We start from the raw sequence: 24,036 nt of genomic DNA, 5'->3' as shown, positions 1-24,036 counted from the left end.
TGTAAATCTGGCCAAAGCTGAGAACAGCAAACAAAGGAGCAACTGTGGGAACGGACAGCTCAAGGCCTCTGGCATTGGTTCTGCCCTTGGAGATGCTGGCAGGGCTGGTCTTCTCACAGGGCACCCCATCCATCTCAAAATGACAGAGCACAGGGCATCACTGCCTGAAGACTGCTCAGTAGGGCTGCTGCTCCCACGAAGCAGTGGGCATTGGAGAGAGGGGCCTTCTTCAGGAAGGAAACGTGGCAGAAATGAAAACCCTGGGCCACAGATTAGGCAACACTTGGCATCAAATATTATCTTTAAAATCCCTATAATTCCCTCCCAAAAGGAAACAGAAATGGAAAAAGAAATAAGAAAGGGAGAGTAAGAGAGAGAGGAAGGGAGGAAGGGAGGAAGGGAGGGAGGGAGGGAGGAAGGAAGTCTGGTTTACAATTCTAGTTTGGGGTAGAAACTGTAGTTTGTAATTATGAAACTCCAAACAGATATGAACCTGAGGCTCAATCCCAGGCTTGTTTTCAAATCCCAGTTTCAGGGGACAGGATGCTCGGGTGGGAGCCAGCCCTAAAAGCCTTCCACGGAAAGCGTGTGGTTGAGCGCATAGGTATCGCTATCCTCTTCCTCCAAAAGCAGCTTGTCGATGGTCAGGGAACTGATGGCTCTCCTGGGGTCTTCCACGTCCTGAAGGACTGGCTCCGGGATAGAGATAGGGAGCTGGACAAACTGGGGCCCCGGCAGGGCTGGGGCTGGAGGCTGGTACTGTAGGGTGGAGGTGGGCAGCGTGGACAGGGGCTGAGGCCACGGGAAATAGGTGAGAGGTGCCTGGTGCTCTGGGCCCTCCAGCTGGGGTCCCACTGTGGGTGTGGCAGCAGTTCTCGTCTGTGATGGGGGAGACATTGGTTGGTTAGCAGCCCTGGGGTATATCCACTGCCCACCCTGGTCCCCACGGGGATCTCTGTTTCCCTCACCTCAGCCCTTTCCTGCCGTCTCACTCCAGAGGTCTCCGTCTCTCCCTGCTCAAGGTCTTCCCCAAGGGAGAAGCCAGACAAACTTCCTCATCCCTTACCCTGTCACTCACTAGCTATATGTCCTTGCTCATGCTACTTCCCCATCTGAAGCGTCTGTAAATAGATTACACAGAGGACTGACATCATAGAGCTGAGTGAATTAGAGATACTTTTCCAGATTTCACTGAATATAAAATGCATCCCAATTTCAGAGATATTAAAATATGTGTGAGGAGGGGGGAGGTGTGCATCTTAAAATCAATGAAAACACAGCATGTTAAACAACAAGCCCATCACACGGCATAGCAGCTATATCCCAAAGCGGCCACTGCTGTGCCCAGACACAGAGACTGTCCAGGCTCCACACAGCAGCTTTGGCATTTTAAGGACCCCTTGGACTCAGCTCCACTAGCCTCCCACTACCTCACCCTCCGCTGCCTCTTAGCTGGGCCCTCTGTGGCCAACCCAGGGACCTCCAAAGGTCAGGGCCGTTCTCCCAGGTCCTCTGTAAACAACATCTTTCACCTGCACAGCAGCCACCCTACGAATCCCAGTTCAAGCCTGCAAAGCCAGGGTCTGGATTCTTACTATCTTCCACTGCTGAGGAAGCAGGTGGGGGAGGAAGGTCTTTGCATGGAAAGATGTGTGTGTGAGAGGCCAAAACCTCCCCCTACCACACTCCCTTCTCTGTCATAGTTCCTCCAGTTGCCACTGTGTCTTGGGAGCAAACTATTGGAGTCACTTAGGGAAGAGCTTATTTTAATATCCTGGGACCATGTTGCAATGCAGATTCTGGTACAGGAGGTCTGGTCAGGCCTGAATACTGCATGTCTAATTGGATCCCAGCTGACACCAGTGCAGCTAGTCCAGGGACCACAGTTTGAGTAGCAAGGCTTTAGGATGTTTTTCTATAGAATGATAGAGCTGGAAAGGGTCTCAGAGGACTTCCAGCCTCCCAGCAAAGCCTTGTTATTTCTAGTATTTCAAAAATCCAAACAGATATCCTACAGTTTTGAGTCATAAACCTGCGCAGGTCAACTGCGACTGCAGGTTTCTTGGCTCAGGGATAGAATTACATCAAACTGTCATCATAACAGGTCTTATCTCCCACCGATCTGGAGTACTGATTGGCAGCTCTCACCAGCTTTGATGAGTTAATTTACAAAATGGCGAAACAAATAAATTATTTCTTAATAAATATAGTTTGTTTGTTACACAGAACCTTTCAAAGCAAGAGGTGAGATTGATGAAAGGATAAATAATGAAAGGAATGCTCGGTCCTGAAATGGTTGGGAAACCATTGTGTCTACCACTCCCCACCCTCTCACCCCAGGCCTCTGATATGGAAATGAGCTGCCTGGGAGAGGTGCGGAATTAACTCCTTCCCATCCACCATCATTCAGGCCCCACAACTGGTTTGCTGAGTAGCCAGGTGGGCATGGAGTGGGAGGGCTCCTGCAGCCTGTGCCTGGACGGTGCTTGAGGGGCAGGAGCATCAGGGTGACACCGGACCTTGAGGTAAACAGAGAGGACTTGGGGAACTAAAGCAAGTTCCATCATCAAGGGTGGTTCTGCAGCGGCTCATGAGGCCCCTGTTCTACCTCCCACAGCTTTCCTTGGACTGGAGCTGGATGTAGCTGTAACCACAGGTCTTTTCTCCTCTGAACACTTGGAGAATTCCCATTCCTTTGGTCAAACAGGCATCATTCACATAAAACTGTTTCTCTTCCTTCCTCCATTCCTGGGGGAGCAAGCACTTCCTTTCCTATCTGGCACCTGAAGACGGCCCTTGGTTAGTGTTGTTGGCCAACTGGGCAACGATCATAATAACTAGCATCTATCGGGTGCTTTCTGTATGCTAGGAGCTATACTGAGCCCAGGAAGCGTTCTAAGCCCTCTACGTGCATCCTGTCATTGATCCTGACATCAACCCATTTTACAGATGAGGACACTGAGACTCAGAGCATTAAGTCACCAAGCTCAGGATCACATAGCTAGTGAGTGAAGGGGCAGAGATTTGAACCCAGGCAATCTGACACTAGAGGTGGAACTCAAAAAATTACCCTGCAGGTGGGTTTGACTCCATCAAAAGTACAGTTTTCTGAAAAATTGTGTCACCTGTTGATCAGCCTAAAAATGTTCTAGTAAATCCCATTATTGGGTGAACGATCACCCCCTAAATAATCTGAGTAGGAAGGAGAGGCTGGCTCTGGCAAGAGACCCCACACAAGTATCACCATTCAATAAAAATTTAGACTCATCACCGAGACTCACTGCCTATGGGGCAGCAGGGGAGACTTAGGACAGAGAGGCAGGAGGATGTGCCAACCCCGAGGACCACAAAGCATGGCAAAGGAGGCCATAAGCCTTTTCTATGAAAGATATTTGAAGTCATTGGGAATGAAAGTAGGCCTCCCTGGAGGATGGGGTGGGCTTAGATGATGGGATTATCCTGGGAATCAACAGCAAGGAAGGTCAGGGTTCTGGAAGTCAGCCCTGGTTCTAAAAGGGTGCCCTCAGCATGGGTGGGTATAGAAAGGCCTTTGTGTGACGTACCGTGACATTGGTGATGAGCGGCTGGGAGGCGTAGGTCAGCACCGAGGAGGGTCCCACAACCGTGTAGCTGGGGCACACGGGCTGCACATACATGTCAGCTGAGTAGGGGCAGCTGACAGCCTCATGGGACACATACTCCGTATAGGGTGCCCATGGGGCCAGGGGCTGGAGGGTGGCCGGGGCGGGCTGGGAGAGCCAGCCGGCACACAGGGCCCCCTCCTCCGTCACTGTGGAAGCAGAGACCTCCATGTCAAGGCAGGAAGGACCTGTGGGAAGGAGGAAGTTACAGAGCTGCAGGTGTCTCCCAGATGCGGGTCCGGGAGGAGGCCAGGGCTGTGGGGAGCTCTTACCTACTGTGGTGTAGGTCGCCAGGGGCTGATGGGGCAGCACCACCTAGAGGGGAGAAGGGAGACCGGGATCAGGGTTCAGCCACCTCCCGCTGGCCCTCTGCAGGGAGCTCGCCCAGAGGGCCCCAGGGCAGGAGGGTATCGGGTGGGGCGCAAGAACCTCCCTTGTTAGAACTAAGCCTCATGTCCCAACCATCACCACCTATACTTTCGAGGGATTGGTGTTCCCGTTTAGCAAGAAGGCTGTGCACTGAGGGAACTGGCTTCATCAACGTCCCAGGGGGAGCCCTCAACTCACACCAGGACATGTGAGACACTTGCTGTTCAGTGGACCAAGCCAGCCGCCCCACATTCCTCATCCCACTTCAAGGCACTTCTACCTGGGCCCATTCTCTGGCAGCCACACCAGGGCAAGGTGCAGCCTCCGTGCCCTCTAGGAGTAGCCCGTGGAGCAAGACATACACCGCCACCTGACCTCCCCCAGCCCCCTACACACACACACACACACACACACACACACACACACACACTCTGGCCACAGCGGCCCCCTCACCGCGGTCGGTGCCACCGGCGGCCCGCTGCTGGCGTGGCCACGTTTCCTCCGCAGCAGCTCCTTCACTGGCTCCTTCACCCGCACGCCCTGGTACGGCCGGGGTGGGGCCGGGGCTTGCTCTGGAGCTGTGGCTGTGAAGAAAGCATCACTGGTACTCGGTCTCCCTTCTCAGACAGGCCCCACCCCAATGTGCCCCCTCTCCTCGAGGGTCTGCCTGCTCACCAAAGTTGTGCCTGAACGTGCAGGACCACACGAGACTTCCTAGGGTATTCCTCCCAGTATTATCACTACTCCTGCCCCAACACTTCTACGGCTCTCCTGCACCCAGAGGATTAAGGCCCGAGCACCACCGGGTGACCTCAACCCATTTTCCCAACTTCTTTGTACACTAACCACTATGGAAAGCCTGACTCCAGCCAGAAGGTCCACCTAGACTCCTCTCCACCCCCCTTGAAGGTCTCCCCTCCTCTTCTCTACTTGCAGTTCCCTGTGGTGAGGATTCCCTCTCACTTTTCTTGACCTCTGGATTCTTCCTGACCCAAGACTACTACTGCAAGCCTCCTAGCTGACCACAGAGCCCACAGAACTTGCTTCATCCTACAATCTCTTCAACACTTCCAGACAGGTTAGTATTCATCACAGGGGGCAGCAGAGGGTGGCATAAGAGCGGGACTCTGAGTCAGATGCCTCAAAACCTGCCCCTGCCACTTTCTAGCTGTGTGATCCTGGGCGAGTTACTAAACCTCTCTGTGCCTCTTAACCTGCAGTTTCTTATCAAAGGAGTGTCGTAAGGAGTCACTGACATAGCAAATGGGAAGCATAATACATGCTAAGTATAAAATCAGGTACAGAGTAAGCATTCAATAAATTTGTAGTCTGTTATGTAATAATTAGTCATCCTTTTTGGGGTAAATTTCTTATGCCCCTAGCTAGGTTATAAACTTCTCAAGGTGAAATATTCTACCTTATTTCTCTATATCATCCCAAGTAGCATGTCCATAATAAGCTCAGTAAGTTATTTGTTGATTAATTGGTTGGATGATTATTCAAAATGTGCTGCCGTTCATCTTCCCTTCACCTCTCCTGGAACTTTAGAATGGGCTGCAGTGAATGCTTCCCAGGTTCTCTGTGTCTCCCAGGACAAATACCCAATGGTGATCCATGTGCCCTGGGGCCAGAGAGTATCCAGCCTTGCCTCCGAGAGAGGGTTCCATCTGCCTTTGCCATCAATGCCAGGAAACCAAAGCACCATGAGCTGGAACACAGGGCTCTCCCTGGCAGGAGAAGAAGTCCAAAGCAGCCATGGCTGGGCAGTGACAATCTACCCTCCCAGACGGCCCACAGCCGGAGGCCTTGGGCCCTTGGAGGGCAGGCCTGGGTCAGCCAAGAAAGGCAAGTAGCACTGGGCCTTACGACTCACATGGGAGTCCATTATCATCCACTGATAAGGGCCCAGGGACCTGGGCTCTGAATCAAAAGCCCGGAAGCCTGGGTATCTATTAAAGCCGGATCCGCAGTGCTGCCCTAACTAAACTTTGCTCAGTAAATACCCACCTGATAAGACCCCAAGCCTGACCAGCACCAGACCTCCAACCATGCTCCAGGCGCACACATAGCCTGGCCTGCAAGCCCAGGCAGAGAAGAAGGGGGAAGAGAGAAGCATTGTCCAAGAGCCCCAGAAACACGTGAGAGTCAGAGAACCCCAGACTCAGATGCATTTATGGGGGCTTCCTAACCTGGCCAAGTAGCAGGAGCGACCAGGGAGTGATGCAAAATACAGATACCCAGGCCCTGCTCCTGGAGTGTCTGATTCCAGGGGTCTGATGTGGACTTACGAATCTATATTTATAAAAATCCCTCAGGTGATTCTGAAGCTCTGCTGGGAGTAGGACCACTGCTAATGCATCCCTGATCTCCCTCTAACATCCCAAGAGGAGATTAAACATCCTCTTTCTAACTTGCCCTGTCATAACAAGGGATCTCTACGGGTATTCATTCATTCTTTCAAATATCGATGGGCACTAGGTATACAGCACTAAGCAAGATAGATGTGGCCACTGCCCACACGCATCTTGCAGTCTAGTGGGACAGGCAAGCAATAAAACAGTTAGAACTTGTGAAATTCAGGCTGAAGCAGGAGTGTACAGCAGAGAGAGCCAGACTGGTACCTGCACCCTGGGGCCACCTGTGCACCATCATCTTTGTTTAAACAACAGTGACAATGGACTTAAGAGCTCAAGATACCTGGGGTGTCAGTTTCTGGTGGAAAGGTCTCAGTTGATTTATTTTACATCTCTAAGCCTCAGTTTTCTCATCTGTAAAATAGGGATAATAGTTCCTGTCTCACACGGTTCTTGTGAGGATTAACTGAAATAACACACGGGAAGCTCCCAAAGCCATGTCCGGCAGGCGGTCGATGTTCAACACACGTTATTTTCCTTCCCCTTCCTCCACCCATGTTTACCTTCCTCTGGAGAGTGCAAATGTCAGAAAGCTCTTCCTCCTACTGGACCTGCCTCATGGTGACAAGCACCATTTTTCCTGGCATTACCTTCTAATGAAACTCACAATTCATAATCCATTTACAGCTTTCTCATCTACAGAGTGAGGATCATAGTGGTATATACCTGGTAGGATAATTTGAGAATTACATGTAAATGCTTAGAATAGAGCTTACACTGAGGAAGCACTGAAAAGATGTGAGCTAATATCATCATTAGTATTAGTAGTAGTATCCCTTCCCAGCATCTGAAGACAGACCCCCACGTCCCCTGTAGAGTCTGAGCGAACATTCCATTCCTTCAGCTATTTCTTAACAACATGTTTTGAATCCCTCTAACCTTCCTTCTGGCTGCTTCACTCCTCCACAAGTTCATTTGCCACTTCCCCTTATGATGGGTGATGCCCAGGGGTGACCAGAGACCCCAGGTACGGCCTGACATGGCAGAGAACAAGGGCCCCTGCCCTCCTGCACTCTGTTCACTCATTCTCAGGGTCACCCACAACTACACCAGCTTTTGTTCACACCCGTATCACTCAACCTACACTTGTCTCCGGTTGGGTTTCCAGCTATTCTTAGGCATAAAGTGCAGCCTGAGGCCTTGTGCATTTGGGAGAAACTCAAGGGACAGGGTTATTTGGGGGTCTGAGCATGGTGATCACACTCTTAACTCAGTTGGGGGACAAGAAAGGCCCCATCACACATGCACACATCTCAGACCAGATCAAAGGCAGGTATACGGCTCATGCCCCTCTGATTTGCATGTACACTTCTGGGGAAGGGCCCAGAGGACTTCCAATCCCACTCCCCCCTGGGAAGTGGACACATGGACCACTTGGCTGCAAAGGGGACAGCTGGGCACTTCCAGCTTCTTGGCAAGTGAGAGCTTCCTGCCTCCTGTTGTTTTTGAATCAACGAACAAAGAGGGCTTGGGGAGGTGCTGTGAGCAGAGGTCATCACCCTCTGATGTCTGGACTCCCTTGGAACCCACAGTGTCAACAGGTGTGCCCTGGCACAACCACCATATGGAGAACAGTTTCAAAGTCCCCACCTCTTCCTACTGCAGTCATGAAACTCCTACAGCTCCCAAGGACCTCCCGACTGCCCACCCAGGAGTCCCAAGGAATCCTGTGACTGCTGCCAGGTGAGTAGGCAAGAGTGAGGGCACTTCTGACAGTGTCTTTGCAAAGTGCCCATGAAATATCAAAATCTGAAGCCTCAGGACAATTTCCACAGGACCCCAACGGCCAAGTGTACTTGCAAGGTGAAAACGCAGTTGGTGCCTTTCACACCAACCTTTGTGAAGCAGCGATAAACATTTCTAATTCCACAGTAAACGCTGGACTCCCTACTGCTGCTAGCATGAGAAATGAGCCCACAAATTCAAATTTGGAAAAGGAAAAGAAGCTTGTCTGCAGTCATGATTGCTTTGCCTTGGGTCTTCTGGATCCCTGAATAAAAAAAAACTAAACTAAAATATTTAAAAGAAAAATTTAAGATTATTAAAATAATTTCTTCAAATAATAATACTAAATAAAAGAAGAGCCAAGGAAAATAAAACAGGAGATCGAAATAGTAATACACAAGCAGAGAAAGATGAAAGTCCAATTTCCCAAAGTAGAGTTGACCAGAGATTTTCATAGCACCGGTCGAATTGCAGCTCCATGCAGCACGCTTTCAAAGCCTGAAGCTTTCTCACAATTTATCCTGTGGTTCGAAGGCCCTTTAAGTCCCCTGTGGGCATCCAAGTGTCCAGCACTGAGAAAAATCTTTCCACCTAAACACAAGCCTCTTGACCCTCATTGGGAATCTCCTTTTTCAGTCTGAGAAGTTCAGCCATATTACCTTTCCACCACGGCAAGTCCGTCACCAATGTTGTTTGGGAGAAAAAACAACACTCATTTACAGAAAAACCTATGAATTTGGCCCCAGTGAGGGCTTCCCTTTTCCAAAATGAGCAACGAAAAAATCTGAAGGTATAAAAAGTCAGCAGAGGCTATTTCAGTTCCCCCTGCCGCATACCCGGACATGCTTCACATCACAAAAATAAGAGTCCTGCAGCTGCTGTTCCACTGGAAAGCACAGACCATGACAGATTCAAGCCCAAGGGTCACCTGAGACAGCACTCTGGCTGCATGTGGGTCCCGCGCTTGCTTTGCACCAAGCTTTGGGAACATAGGATTCTACAGATTTAAATAAACATGGCCCTCGGTCCTTTGATAAGGTATAATTAACATCACCAAGGAAATATGCAAAACTGCCAGCACTTGTTTATTTAATGACCCCATGCAAACCGTGTTCACACCACAGTGAGAAAGCTAGGCTAAGCAGGTAGGTCCTAGTGGAGCCAACACCCAGGCATCTCCTCAGGGCAGCTTTAAGAGAGCCCTCTTCAGGCAGGCGGCACCTAGAACAGCCGCCAATATATTCTTGAAAGAATACTCTTCTCCCAGCCATTGTCCTGTTACAGATTTCCCATGAGCCACCAGGGCCAGGCAGTGAGTTGGACACCAGTCAGGATTGCTGCTCTAAAGTTTAGAATCTAAGGTGGGATCCATGCGAAGCCTACATTTCCATCATCAGGGAACCAGGAAGAGGAACCCAGCCCACCCATCCTGACAGTCTAGCTCGTTGAAAGCGCTTCCCATTTACAACTGTCTAGTTGAAACTTGAGGATGCAGCCACACAAGGCCATTTTGAAAGACAAAGCTTTCCTAGCCCAGAAGGACACATAACACATTATGGATCAGTCCAAATAACCACAGTACATATGATTCACTTTTGCTGCTGAACCTTCAGTAGTATTTTAAAAAATAAAAAAGACCCACTAAGGAGAAATACAATAATATTCTTGTTACTTACGGCAAAACCAAAAACAAATAATTGAACAATAGGAATTCAAGCCTAGGGCTAACAAACTTGTCCTAGCTTCTAACTGAAAACAAAGTCACAAAAGTTGCTGACACTTTTCACTTTAATGTAAACAAGCTTGCTTGTGTTCTTGACCTAAGACAGAAGAGGGCTCCCAGGAAAGTTTAGCTCCTTTCAGCTGAAGGATTATTCATATCCTTAATTGAAACACTACTGCAAGTGTTCTTGGTGAAGGTCTGAGTCAAAGTCTTAAAATTTGTTCTTTGCATTCATGGACAATGGCTGATTTTTTTCCAAACAGGAAGAAAGAACTTGGGCTTTGGCCAAAGATTGGACTTGACATGCTACAGAAAGGCTTTCCCACCCAATTTACACTAGATTGTAGTTTACCGTTTTTTAATGTAGACCAACAAAGAAATCCCATCTACATGTAAATTTGGGTTTTCTATTCACTAATGTTTGAACAGAGGAGGACCCTGCAGCCAGGAAATATTGAAGTGTCACTCACGTATTCTAGCAATCTGCATAACAGGGAAGAGGAGAAAAATATAGACGGACAAAAAGGGTGGCTTTAAAGGTATACAGAAGATATGGGAAAGTGGAACCTCAGCTGAATTAGGATTTGATGTTGCTTGAAGGCTACTGGTCAGCCAATCAAGAGTAAGTCTTGACAACTTCATGTGTAGAGTAGGATGTCTCCATCAGGAGATCTCAAAGATGGCGGTTGAGCCCATGTTCTCTGGTCTGGTCACAGAAAGGAAGGGAACAGTAGGCATTCCCCTCCCTGTGTCCCCATTCTAAGAGGCATATCCCCATCAGCCCACACAGAGCTCACTGATCAACCATAGGCAGGTCGCTGGGAAAGCTAAACGAGGGCCACAGTCACTTAGGACTTCCCCAGACCTGGCCAGGCCAAAAGTTTTGGATGTCCCACCCCATGACCTTGGGTAGACTCAGCCACAAGGCCTCTAGTGGCAGAGCCTTCAGACTTTTCCCTCACAGGCACTGCTGCTAAGGCGTCCCTCCCCCAGAGCCCTCAGCACCCCTCAAACCACACATCCATCCTCCCTCCAACCCTCCCACAGAACAAGAGGAGCACGGAAGCCTCTGGATACTGCTCCCTACTCCCAGAGACAGTGTCAGTGTGAGACCTCTTTTCTGTGGAGACGCAGGTATGTTGAATGCATGGCTGCCAGAGGTCTGTGTGATTCCTGGTCATGATCTTAACTCCCAGGAACTCAGAAATCACCACACTCACCTTTGCAAGATGTTCTGTGGCTCACAGAGAATTTGACACAAATGATTTCACATGAAGACTCACCACAACTTCTGAAATAGGCAGGGGAGGTCTTCTTCTCACCCTCCTTTTCACTGATGAGGAAAGTGATGCTCAGAGATTTTAAGTGATTTGCCTGAGGACTGTGCTTGTAAACAGCAGGGTCATCAACTAAACCCAGGACCTCTGATTCCAAGTGCAGTCCGCTTCTGCCTCAAATCCTGCTTCCTCTCTGCCCCTGCAAATCCCATTTATTTCTCTGGGGGACACTGGAGGTGGGCCACTGAATGGTCCCCTGCTCAGTTCTAACCCTCTTCCCTCCACGCTGGGGGTCTGGGCTCGTACCACCCTGATCCAATCTCCCTTGGCTGCCAATTCCCGCAAGAGAGGGCGTCTCCCAGCCGAGGAGGGAGAGAGAAGTCCATGAGAAGCTTACCAGCAGTCTGCTCACATGAGGAGTGGCGAGAACTGAGAGACCCACACAATTCCCCGCAAAGTTTTATTTTTGGTATTTTTCGACTGAAATGACAGCGGATAGGTCCACCTGAGAAACCAGCTGCATCTGCCCGCCTTTTACAGAAACTGGGGTCACCAGAGCAGAAAGAGCTCCCGTCTCAGATACCATGTCCCAGGGTGGGGTCAACAGTAGGAGACCCCTGGCAGTGCATTCTGTGAACAGAGCGGAGGAAACCATGCCCCTGCCATCATGGAGCTTACTGTCTAGTCTAGTAGGGAATATAGATTTAATCAAATAATTGCACAAGCAAACCTAGAATTACAAATGGTGACAGAGCTGCATCTGCCTCGCAATTGCATTGTTATAATAATAATTATTATTTGATTGAATAATAATAACCTAATTAGGTTTTTAATAAAAACCTAAATTTACGTGTATATGGGATTTCTTTGTTGGCCTACATTAAAAAAAGGAAACTACAATCTAGTGTAAATTGGGTGGGAAAGCCTTTCTGTAGCATGTCAAGTCCAAGCCTCACTTGATTCAGTTGGGCTTGAATGAGCAGCCAGCCAGGGGCCCCAGCCTCCTGGGGCTGTATAAAGAGAAGAGTGCATGAGACTCGACTGTTCTGTCTCCAGTGCAAGGAGATGGCTCTGGGGTCAGGCTCAGCCCACACCGTGAATGGAAGCCTTGCCCAAGACGTAACAAAGGAGCCCCAGATGTTCAGGACCCTTCCTCAGCCTAGAGACCCTGGATAAACCCCAAAGACGTTTCACTTATCCTATCTTGGCTGATTAGCTCACTAGGGGAAGACCAGTCCTAGGAATTCAGATTCCAAGATGGAAAGCAGCTGGCTTCAGAAGTTCTGGGCTGTCTCAGATCTAACTTTCTGAGATTCATAATTGCAGGGGCTTTTGAGTCAGGCTACAATTACTCTCAGTGAAGTCAGAGACCACCTCCTTCTAATGGTGCATTTATTTTAATTAGGAAGGGAAGAAGCATCTAATGCAACCCTAAAATCCTTGGCATTGAAAAGTGGTGTGGCATTGTTTGGAACCGAAGCAGATCTAGTTTGGAAAGCCTACTACAGAGCTTATCACTATGTGACCCTTGGCAAATAATTTAACTTGTGTGTGCCTCAGTTTCTCCATTTGTTAAATGAGAATAATGATCTCCATCTCATGGGGTTATCATGAGGATTGTATGAAATTAACCAAACACCTAGCATGTAATAGGTTTTCAAGAGATGGCTGTTTCTCCTTGTTCTCAGCCAAAAATCTGTGGTCTATCACTCATCAGAGAAGTAGCCTTGGTACAGTGACCCTAACTTGCCCTCATCCTGCTGCATCCTGATACTGAATGTCTCTATCCTCAATATACCCAGGGCCTTCTTCCTCCAGCAAAGCCTGTCTGCCTTCCTTGTATTCCTGGAAGTCATCCCTCAGGTACTTGGGCCTACGTCCCCAGCAGCAGGATGGCCCTGTTTAGGAGACAGGGAGGCCAATGATGCTGCAGAGACACTGGTCAAAGACCTCACATGCAAACAGAGCAAGCCTGGAGAGGAGACATCAAAATCCTGGCACTGACCTGTCGTAAAGATACCATGAGCTGAGCAGAAGGACTGTTTTCTTCCAAAGCCACCAGAGGATTAGGTTTGTGGCAGATCTGACTTTTTAAAGGACAACTCTAGGAAGGAGTACCTTGGAGATTTTTGAGTGGCAGACAGAGTAAGATGTAGCCCCTCAAGGAACCTGTATATATCTCCAAAAGGACAGGGACGCAGCCATGACTGAGGCCATAGTCATGGATACATCTTCAAGGGACTAGAAACCTAGAAGCACATATCACATACGGGATGCAAACATGGCAGTGGATGAGGGAGGGCTCTTCAGTGGTCAGAGAGGGAAGTTTTACCAGCTATAGAGCAAGACAGGCTTCTGGCTGACATATTGGGTATTGCCTCAGCTTTACCTAGAGCAACAGGGATCAAAATGGGGGAAGAAGGGACCTACACTGAGAGCACAAGACCACATCAGGGAGTGAACCAACCCAGGGCTCCCACCCAAATTCTATGGAAAGGCAGCACCAGAATGAGGAGATGGAGCAGAGGAGGCAGATACATCTACCCTCTTTAGACTGAGATACAAAGTCTAAATCTAATTGCCAGTATGATCTAGAACAGGAAAAACCTGTGGTTAGGAACTGAGGACATTCAGTTGTTTGTTCCTTGATTTAAGCAATATCTAGTTTAGGATTTCCAAGACCAAAGACTCTTATAAAATAAATAAAATTTTCCTGAGACCCTCAGGTAGGGAACACTTCCTTGGAGGAAGGACTCTTCAGACCCAGCATCAGCTATATATTTGGGGTCAGACCCAACTGCCCAAGACTCAAGGCTCATGGTGGCCTGGGTACAGCCTACGTAAGTGAAGGCAGCCCTAATAATTGATTCATGATGTGAGATGTAACTACCAGTCAAAAGGAGCTTTTTTGTTAAGTCTCGGGTTTACTAAACAATGGCCTTATGATGTGGGGGAAATCTCTTGTGAAGGACACTGAAGAAGTTAGAACAGCAAGCCTGGGAAAGACGTCACTAGGTCAATCTTTGAGGAATGTACCTCCTTCTGTATTCACAAGATACCTATGTAGACTGAAAACACGACTTTCACAGTCTCAAAGCTTCATGGAAACGAATACAACATGCTTCACAGTGACTCACTTTTCTCTAGGAGTGAGGTCCTTACCCTGGAAGTATTTAAACCAAGGATGTGTGACCAGGTATCAGAGTTCTTGCTAAGGAGCAGAGGACTGGTCCAGGTCAGGATTGTCAGGCTGTAATCAAAAACTCTGGAATAGAGTAAAGATGCCTATAAAGGGAATTTTTTGCCAAGAAAGGGAAGGAAGCGGGGGAGTCTGGGGGTGAATGAGCAATCAGAGCTCCAAGAGCCTCCCAAAAGTACTCCATTTTTACTTTTGTATCAGAGGTCTGCAGTAGATTTGGTTTGAATAAAGGGGGTGGTGACAAAAATGTTTTAGACACCAGCCGAGATAGATAGAGTTGGATTTTCTTCCCAATGATAATATTTTACATCCTAAGATGCTCTTCCTTCCCCAGAATCTAAGCAAGAAGGCTGATTACCATTTATTCTTGAGGATCCACATCTGAAGCCATATATATGCTCCATGACACCTTCTCTGATTCCATTTTCCTCTCCTTCCTGCTGAAGGGATTTACTTCATTCGTTGATTTCCCTAGCTGGAAATAATTCCATTATTGGATGGATGCATGCTTGCATGGGATGATAAATGGATGGTTGATTTTCCTTCTATACCTTTTCTTTCCTAAATCGGTGCTGCTTTCATCCAGCATTAAAACTTGTTTCTATCTTCAACTCTCTGGTCTCCCTTTTTCCTTTCTTTTCTGTCTTCCCAGCATTTCTCAGTCCTGGAAGGTTATAGCAATCTTTGTACTCCTCTTCCAATTAAATTTATGATTCTTTCTAGAGAATTAAAAAGTAATTCATCTTTCTTAAGTGTGGTCAAATCCTTTTTGGTCCCAACACCTGGTCTGAGTATGACTCTGGTTTGTAATTCTTTGGCTACCTGCTCTTCCCAGAAAGTGATACTAATGAAACCATTACTGAGAAAAGGAGGCAGCACATTGTTGTTTCAGTTTTCAGTATCATTTGTTCTATTTCTTGCATACTTCAAGCTAGATTACAACACCTCAAGTCCTATCTTGTGAATTTAAAAAACAAACACAAGTTTGCCAGTCAATACAAGCCATGCACCATCCCACCTTATGAGGCTGGTAGGAAATTGTGGTCCAAGTTCCAAGTTTGGTCACAGTATGGCCAGCTTAACCATCCATGTAAGCCCTGATCACTAACCCCACCATGAGTTACAAGACTGGAAATATGCATCCTGCTATTTCACAAGAAAGGCAGAACTCAGAGGTCATACAAATTGTAATCTAGGCTTAGCTGCATAAACTTTGTCCTCAGAGGTAGAGTGAGTAAGAATAGGAACATAATAATAGTAACTAATAGCTATTGAGTGTTGACATAATGCCTAGCACAGTAGTAAACACTTACCACAACCCTATGAAGAACTGCATTCCCCCTTGTACATACAAGGAAATGGCAGCAAAGTGAGGTAAAGCCAGCTTCATACAACCACTGAGGCATAAATCTAGGATTCAAACTCAGATCTGCCTGCCCCAGAGGCTGAGCTTTAAACCGCTGAAGGGAGAGAAAGAAAGAGCTGTCACTCTCTAATTCAAAATAATCCCCTCTACCTTGCTTTCCACACCTCACTTACACACACACACACACACACACACACACACACACACACACACACGTGAAGGGAGAGCCTGAGTCTTCCAAACTCTAGACAGTTCAGAATGAAGGAAGTGCCGAGAAGCCTTGGCTTCCAGCACAGGCTGCCACACAGGGCTCCCAAGAAAACAGGCAGGCTATGTTATTTGGGGGCAATTCTAGGTCCTTCCCTCCCCTTTGAACCCTCCATTTCAGCTAAAGTATCTGCAAAGAGTCCAGTGAAGGAGGTATAGCAGGAAAGCAAAAACTTCATTTCCTTCAATAAGCAAGCTGAAACACATGCATCAAAAATGTTTCCAAAGTATGAACAGACATCTGCCAGCTGGTGCACTTCATTTTGTCACTGGTCCTTTATCTAACATGGAAGGCCTGTGCTTCTACCAAGAGCATCCTCCTAAGCCCTGTGAGTGAGACGGGCACCATGGTAGAGAGACAGGACAGCTTAGCAAGACAGCATTCAGGGTGAGTTACTAACCTCATCTTTAAGCTTCAGTTTTCTCATCTATGAAATAGAGCTTAAAACAGAATCTACCTCATGGAATTTTTATGAGGATTAAATGAGATACTACATTCAAAGTGTGGCAAAGACTGGCGGTTCCCACACCCAGCATCTGCCCTCTCCTTCCTTACTGTCAACCCCGACATTTGGAAGGTTGGCAATGTGCCCAGCTAAACAATTACACTATTCTCCCTTGCAGATGGGAGTGGCCATTCGATGTCAGCAGAAGTTGTGTGTTGGTGGGGAGATGCCATGATAGAGAAGCATGATTTTTTTGCCTTTCCCTTTTCTTCTTCTTCATTGTCTGAAACACAGATGTGATGGTTGGAGCTACAGTGCAACTATGAAGCAAACTTGAGGACAAAGGCCACATGCTAAGGACCTCAGACCAGAAAGCCAGACGTAGCCTGAGACACTGTTGGCACTTAGAGCCTCCATACAGCCCCTGCAGACTACTATGGACTTTTTTGTGTGAGAAAAACTATACCACTGTCTTATTTATTTAAATCCATGTATTTTCTGGTCTCTTCAATAACCACCAAATGCAATCCACACTGATCCAGCAGAACATCTGGTATACTGCATGGCACCAGGGAAGCACTCAACTGAAATGTATCCCTATGAAAAGGATTGAACATGTTCTGCTCATAGTGGTGCAATGTCCAAAAGTATATTATAAGCCATCAATTTCAGCCTCCAGGTCAACAGTTCTCAGCTCTACTGCCCATTAGAATCACCTGGGATGCATTTGAAAATATGTATTTATTTTTTATAAGCACTCATGAAGACTCAGCAACTCGAGGTGGAAAAGGATTTCAGTCAAGTCCAGGCTCCTTGTCCTCAGCCAGGAAAACAGAAGTCCCATTTTACAGCTGGAGCACTTGAGACCCACAGTGGTTAGGTGGCTTGCCTGAGGCCCCACATCTAACTACCCAGAGTCTGGAAAGTAGAATCTATGTTTCCTCCCTGCAAGAGTAATGCTTTGTCTTAGCATCACACAAGCAGGACAAGAGGGTTTCAGAGGAAGCCTCTCCATCCCAGGCAGCCCCACTCTATCAAGCAGTTTCTCTACAAAAATGAGAAAGCCACAATGTTACTGAGTATTTCATAAAGCTGAAAAATATGTTAATGATCATAACCAATTAGCCAACCTTGGTTTCTTTGGCTCAAAGTGAGAAATTGGTGGACATCTTCATTTAGTGGGAAACGAGCCACTTTAGAAAGAAGTTAGAAGGACAGAAACCTAATATCTTTACTTTGTAATGAGAAGGTTTAAAAGCAAAAATTTACAGCACTTCTAAGTGAATTAAATGTCCAGATATTTAGCTAATAAGTGTGGACAGCCCTGGTCCTTTTTTGTTCCTCACAACAGAACAGATTTGCAGCTTTGAATCAGAAGAGAGCTTTCAAAACCTCTGACTCATAAACTTTTGGGCTGTAAAGGGGGACACGGTTGGTTTTTCATTTAGTTAATATAGGGAGAAGAAGTAAAGTGTCCACCTTGAAACTCATCAGCTCTTTTACCGATTAATCTGTGAGCTTAGTAGATGTGTGTCACTTATTTCACCTCCTCCTGTGCACGTAAATTCCTGAATATCTTTTGCATCCTAATTGTCCTAATCAACAAGAACCACTGCATCAATAGATAAACTTAGTAAGAAGTAAAGGTGTTCATTAGGCTTATTAAGTAAGCAAAGGTTATAACACAGACTAGAAATATTAGAAGCAGTCCACAGACCGAAATTACTTCTTATTATAAGTTCATCTGAATTTATGCAGGAGATAGAGTTCCAAAAATTATATGTATATTACAAGTTTTTCTTATCTTTAACTGAACTTTTAACTGTCCTCAAAAAGTTGGCTATTTAGTGGAAGCTTGGAGAAAGTATAGAGTTCTATGTCAATGAGAATTTTGAGACCTTAATTTATCTATTTGGTGAATCTCTGCTCCGTTCAAGTTGTCTGAGAGTAAACATTCATGCCATAATAATTTGATAAGTATTTCCTGTTCTTAAGATGCCTCCTTGAGCACTACAGCAAAGAAACACCAAGACCAAGTCTATGGGGCATCAAGACAAACAAGTCAATTCAAAGAAAATCAGTCAAGCAGGCCTTCTGTTCTCATGTAGATCTTTCTCTAACATAAATAACAATAAAAAGCAGTTGTTCAATTCATTCATTTTCTAACAAGTGGTGTTGAGTTTATTATACACAGTTCCACTGCTTTTAAGGAAGAAGTCAACCAAGTCAAATTTCGGCATCGTGCAAATCATGTAATCAGTTGACTGCAAGCTTTGTCTCCCATTGGTACTGGCATTGTGCAAGTCCATGATACCCAGTGACTTAGGGAAATAAACATCCTAAGTACTACCCAAATCATCTTAAACCAGAGGTTGGCAAACCTTGTCTGTAAAAGGCCAGATAGTAATATTGTTTGCAGGCCATATGGTCTCTGTGGCACCTACTCAACTCTTCCATTGTAGCAGAAGCAGCCCTAGACAATATGTAAATGAATAGACATGGCCATGTCCCAATCAATTTTTATTTATGAAAACAGGCGGTGGGACTGATTTGGCACTCAGGCCATAGTTGGCAGACCTCTGATTTAGACCCTTGGAAAACTGTATGTAAGGTCCTATCGTTCAAAAATATTTTGATGTGCCTTTTTAACTATGCTAATCAAAGTGTGGGAAATGATTAGAAAGGATTTGGCATAGCCCTAATCACTCGAGATGGGCCCACAAAAGGTGTCCCAGGAGGGAAGGTGCTCTCTTATCACTGTCATTAATTCTCAGGAGACATGATGACACTTTCCCCATTCTCTACTTTAGTTCTGACAAAAACCTTGTAAGGCAGGCATTAGAACCCCCATTTTCCAGATTTGTAAGAATGCGAAAAGGTTAAATAATTAAGCTGCAGAGCCAACTTTCAAACCCAGACCTGTCTCACTCCATCGTGCCTGCTATTTCTACGGCACCGTTACTAGTTGGCCTTAACAAGGGCTTCTTGCTGGGGTGGATGTCCGTTCTTCACATCTACGCGGCACCTGCTGGACCAAGTGCAGAACCGCAGCGGGGCGGGGAGGGGTGGTGGCAGTGGGTGGATCTGCAGGGAGCATGACTTCTTTGTCCAACTGGCCAGTCAAGCAAATCTCCAATTCATGGTTGTGACTTGAAGATTTCTACCTCTGTGTGCTCCCAGTTCTGAGCTGATCTGAACCAAAGCCCATGTTCACATTTAGTCCACAAACAGGGGTCACGGGCCAGGTAGGGAGGAGGCAACATCTACAAAGTGAATGTTTTCTTAACCCTTTCCAGAACCCCATAGTACAGTCATTTCAGCTCAGGCCTCAAGGGTGTTTTCTGAAAAAAGAAAGTGCCTTTTCAGCGCTCTTGGTGCCTGATTTCAAATTCTGGCCTTCCATCAGGTGATTCTAAGTGGGCTGACAATGCTGCCCTGTTTTTAGTGGTTTTCCCACAGGGTTTAGTCACCCACGTGCCCTCAGTGCCTTAGACAGGGCCTCACTTAGGGTAAGGGGATGGGCCCAGTACCCAGGGCCTTTCCTAATTTCCTTTAAGATGCCAAAGAGCAATTAAAAAGAATTTTGATTATGTGCATCTGAACAGGTAGAATCGTTCACCCCAGTTTTTCCACTGATGAATTTACAACGTGGCCTCCCTGAGGATGGAGTTTTGCTGCACCTGACTGACCTCCAGAGAGTGAGCAGGAAACGTGCCTCTAGCATCCCCTTTAAAAAACAATTGTTAATCTCTTAGGTGGAGCTAAAGAAGAAAAAATGCAGTGTGTAACAAAGAGGGGGAAATATGGCAGCTCATGAGGGCAAGGAAGCAACCCATATCTCAGGCACAGAAGCAGAACCAGAGCAATCAACATCATCTCGGTGGCATCTCATCTTACTAAGGGTATCTCTGTGGAATGGGTATCATTTTTACCCCATTTTACATATAAGAAACCTGAGGATTAAAAAAAGAAGAAAGTGACTTTCTCTGCGTAGGTAGGAATAAAGGCAGAAGTCCCTCCAGGGGCTTACATAAAATCCACAGATCGGGCTCTAAGTGTCGGGGTCCGGGCATATGGACACTCAACAGCTCCCAGTAGGGACATTAATGCCCACCTACCACCATTAATGCACTCCCACAGGGCCGGCTGCCTTTGCCCCCGCAGGGGAGGATCTTGCTCTATCCCGCTCCTGGGAGCGGTGGCCACCACCCATACTAGAATATCCCTAGTTACCTTGGAAGGATTCCATAACTCTCAAATGCAAATTAGAAGTCACTTCTTTCATTGAAGAAAAAAACTGCATCTTGCCAACATCGAACAATGATGAGACTTCACAATCTGAGAAATTTTGAAATCATTCCTTCACATTACACATTAACAAGCTCAGTTGCAAAGAATTTACACAAGAAATAAAGGAAACAATGAACTGCTGATAAGTGACTGTAAGTTATGACTTAATCAATGATGGTATATTTTCAGAACTGTAAGGTCTCCATTAGAATATCTTTTGTAAAATAAATAAACACTCCCTAATGTATCTTTCTCTGTAAATCTAGTTTCTCTTATATTAAGTTTGCTTGAGGTAGGGTGTACCTGAATTCATTAAAGGGCATTTTAAAGACCTAAGCACCTTTAAAAAGAGAAATTTTTTGGTACTACTTCTTTCTTGAGGAAGTACAGAACTGAGCCCCAGGAAGGTTCAACTCTCATGAGGCCATTGAGTTGACTTTGTTTTTCTGAGAAAGGAATGTTGTTGATAATCTCTGTGTGATTTCAATTATTAATAACACGAGTCTCTGTTCAGTCCCACATATGGAAAATAAAGTTCACAGATGTTCCATCCAACTCCAGGGATAAACATTAAGGTTAGAGGTAAACCCGCGCCCCATTGCGCGGGGACACACGAGCCTTGCCACAAGAGGGGAAGAAGAATGACAGGAGAAAGACAGCAAAGCAGGTGAGGACAGGCTTGACAAGCCAAGTTTCCACATCGTCCCGATGCAGTCACAGAGACACATCGTGCCTTTGTCAGAAAGCTCAGTAACTCCGAGAGAAACAGGCCCACGGAACTGAACCACAGGGTAGAGTAGCTGTTTATAAAAGTAAAGACACTCTGGTAAAGAGCTCCACGCTTTCCCCCCTAAATTGTGTTTTGTGAATCATCAGCTGCCCTTTCTTCACCACAGTGATTCATGCAGGCAGAGGAGACAGGATGAGCTGTCCCACCTTGGAACACTAGTTCGTTCCCCTCCAGCCTGGAAAATCAGCATCACCTCTGACAGGTTGGTTTCTCCACCCCGCTCCATCTTGCCTACCTCGCCCCTCCTGCTCCCCTGGCTGGGGACCGGGACCCCACTGCCGGTCCCCACCCCCCGCCCGCACCCCGCACCTCCCCGGCTCCCGGATGCCTGGCGAAGCCCAGGCCCTCCCTCACTGACTCGGCTCCGACAGCCACAGCCAAACCACTTACGTTTTTGCCAGAGCATGGCCTGCGACAGGATGTTGCCTTTTCTCTTTGAAGCAGACAGTTTGGCTTCTTTAATGTGAGACCCGGGTGTGCTTGCCTCCAGTGGAGCCACCGCCTGCTCAAGGCTGTTTCCTCGGCTTTTAAAGGCCTGAGTTCCCGCGGCGGGGGCACAGCGTCATCACATCCTCCCACCCCGGGCGCCGCCGCCGCCCCTCTTCTCCAGCGGGGCGCCCGTCACCCCCCTGCGCGCGCTCACGGGTCCACCGGCAGCCCACCCCTCCATGCGCCATGCTCGCGGCCAGCCGGCTGGATCTGCACAACCAGCCGGCCCAGGAGGCCGTGGGCCGCGGGACGCAACCCCACGGGGTGCCAGGGTGCGCGGGGCATGGGCAAGTGTGCGTGAGTGTGAACTCCGTGAGCGTGTGTGTCCAGTCGTGACCCCCTCCGCGCTGCGATGGGCCCTAAGACCCCCTGGAAAACTCTGGGTTTTCTGTGGCACCCATTCAGGCCTCTCCACCACCAGGGTGTCGGCAGCGCTCAGTCCGCCCTGGGCCCTGCTCGACAGGAAATGCGATTCCCAGGGGACACTGGTTCTCAACACAGGAGGAAACACCTGTAGACTCTTCAAGCCTCACTAAACAACCTCCTTGTTCTTTTAATATTGCTTTTCTGTGCATTCCATTTTGAACCAGGTTAGCGCTTCCCCTTGCCCCCCAGCTACGACCAAAATGGCCAGGCCTAATCATGCTTAAATAGGGGGAACACCGGTTCTGATGGTCCACATGCCCACGGAGAAAGAGGCCAGCTCCCTCAGCGCAGAAAGAAGACTCCTGGGCTCTTTAACTGGAGCTGGGTACTCGAAGAGAACTTGCAGACGTTATGTGAAGGAGCCTCCCTCCTAGCCGGCAGCACCTGTCCACATGAAGTGACTCGGCGGAAAAGAAATGGGGTTCACCCTCTGATCGTGTTTGGGGTGTTAGGCCATGGACTTCTTCCCAGTTTGGTTGCCTTCTGTCACTGGGTACCTGAAGTCCACATGCTCAGGCCCTAATGACCCCATCAGTCTGGGGTCAAGACCACCTGACTTGGGCCCCCTCTGGCCAGTCTGGGGCCTTGCTGCTCTGCCCTCCACACTGCCTCAGAGCCGTCTCACACAACCTAGATCGAATCATGCCATTCTCCAGCTTAAAAAGCCTTCACCTGGTCCCCTCAGCCACAGAGCTGGAGGCACAGAAGACCGCTGGCAATCTAATCCTTGTCTACCTTCCCAGGCTCGTGGCCCACTTGCGCCCACCCCTGCCACTGGTCCCCAGTGCCTTCTAAGCACCACTCTGCACCCGTGCAACTCCTGCCTTTGACACTGCTGTCCTCTCTCTCTCGGTTCCTGTTCTCCAGTTCCTCACCCGAAAATCATCATCTCCTCATTTTTCAGGATCCTTCCAGTGGAAAATGTTCTGACCCACCAAACCTCCTCATCCAGAAAATATCCGTCCCTCTTTCCTCAGGTCCTGGAGCACTTTGTCTGTTTGTTATGTGGCAGTAAATTGTTGCATGCCGCTGTAGGCTCTGCAAGGAGGTTTCATCTTTGTCTCCCCAGTGCCAACAAAGGACCTGGAGCATATCTGTCTCTCAATAAAAGTTCATTCAAATGAAGTGATGAATTTAATGAATTACTGTCTCTAATGGGTTGTTGGTTTGAAAGCAGGTCTTGAGAAGAAATGTTGTCCACATAAACCAGCCACATAAACCAACCAAACTCACTCAAACAACAAAGTCTATCTCCTGGCTGAGTTATGAGCCCTCAGCACAAAGCCTCTGGGCTTTAAGACATGGAGGCTCCAGTCAGTGGCCTGGCAGGTAGCAGTGCTACAAGGCCTTGGGCCACACTGAAGTGTATCCACAGAAACAGGGACACATCCATCAGGCCTGGCTCCGTTGGAGGAGACATGGGTTCCCAACAAGGCTCTGGCACTCACTAGCTATGTCCCCTTAACCAAGTCACAAATCTCTTCTGAGTCTCACTTTCCTTGTTTATAAAATGAAGAAACAGTTCTCTGACTGTCTCACAGGCTTCTTAGGAGGATATGTGACCTCAATGGTCCTCTCTCACATTGCTCTGTAGTCTGGGCATCTGTCTTATTC

General features: G+C 47.6%; 1 protein-coding gene across 1 annotated transcript; it reads right to left on the bottom strand.

The window, feature by feature from the left end:
- Positions 1-564: 564 nt before the first annotated feature.
- On the bottom strand, positions 565-22,073 carry POU2AF1 (POU class 2 homeobox associating factor 1; the record flags this gene model as incomplete). The annotated part of the gene is given in 6 exon segments (XM_082844216.1): positions 565-879; positions 3,564-3,829; positions 3,914-3,956; positions 4,464-4,594; positions 21,898-22,058; positions 22,060-22,073. Coding segments are annotated over 6 exon segments (930 nt in total).
- Positions 22,074-24,036: the final 1,963 nt, after the last annotated feature.

This window comes from Leucopleurus acutus (assembly GCF_964270905.1).
Source record: "Leucopleurus acutus genome assembly, chromosome: 8".
NCBI classification, from domain to species: Eukaryota; Metazoa; Chordata; class Mammalia; order Artiodactyla; family Delphinidae; genus Leucopleurus; species Leucopleurus acutus.
The sequence above is the reverse complement of the archived record's forward strand: the minus strand, read 5'-3'. Positions and strand labels throughout refer to the sequence as shown.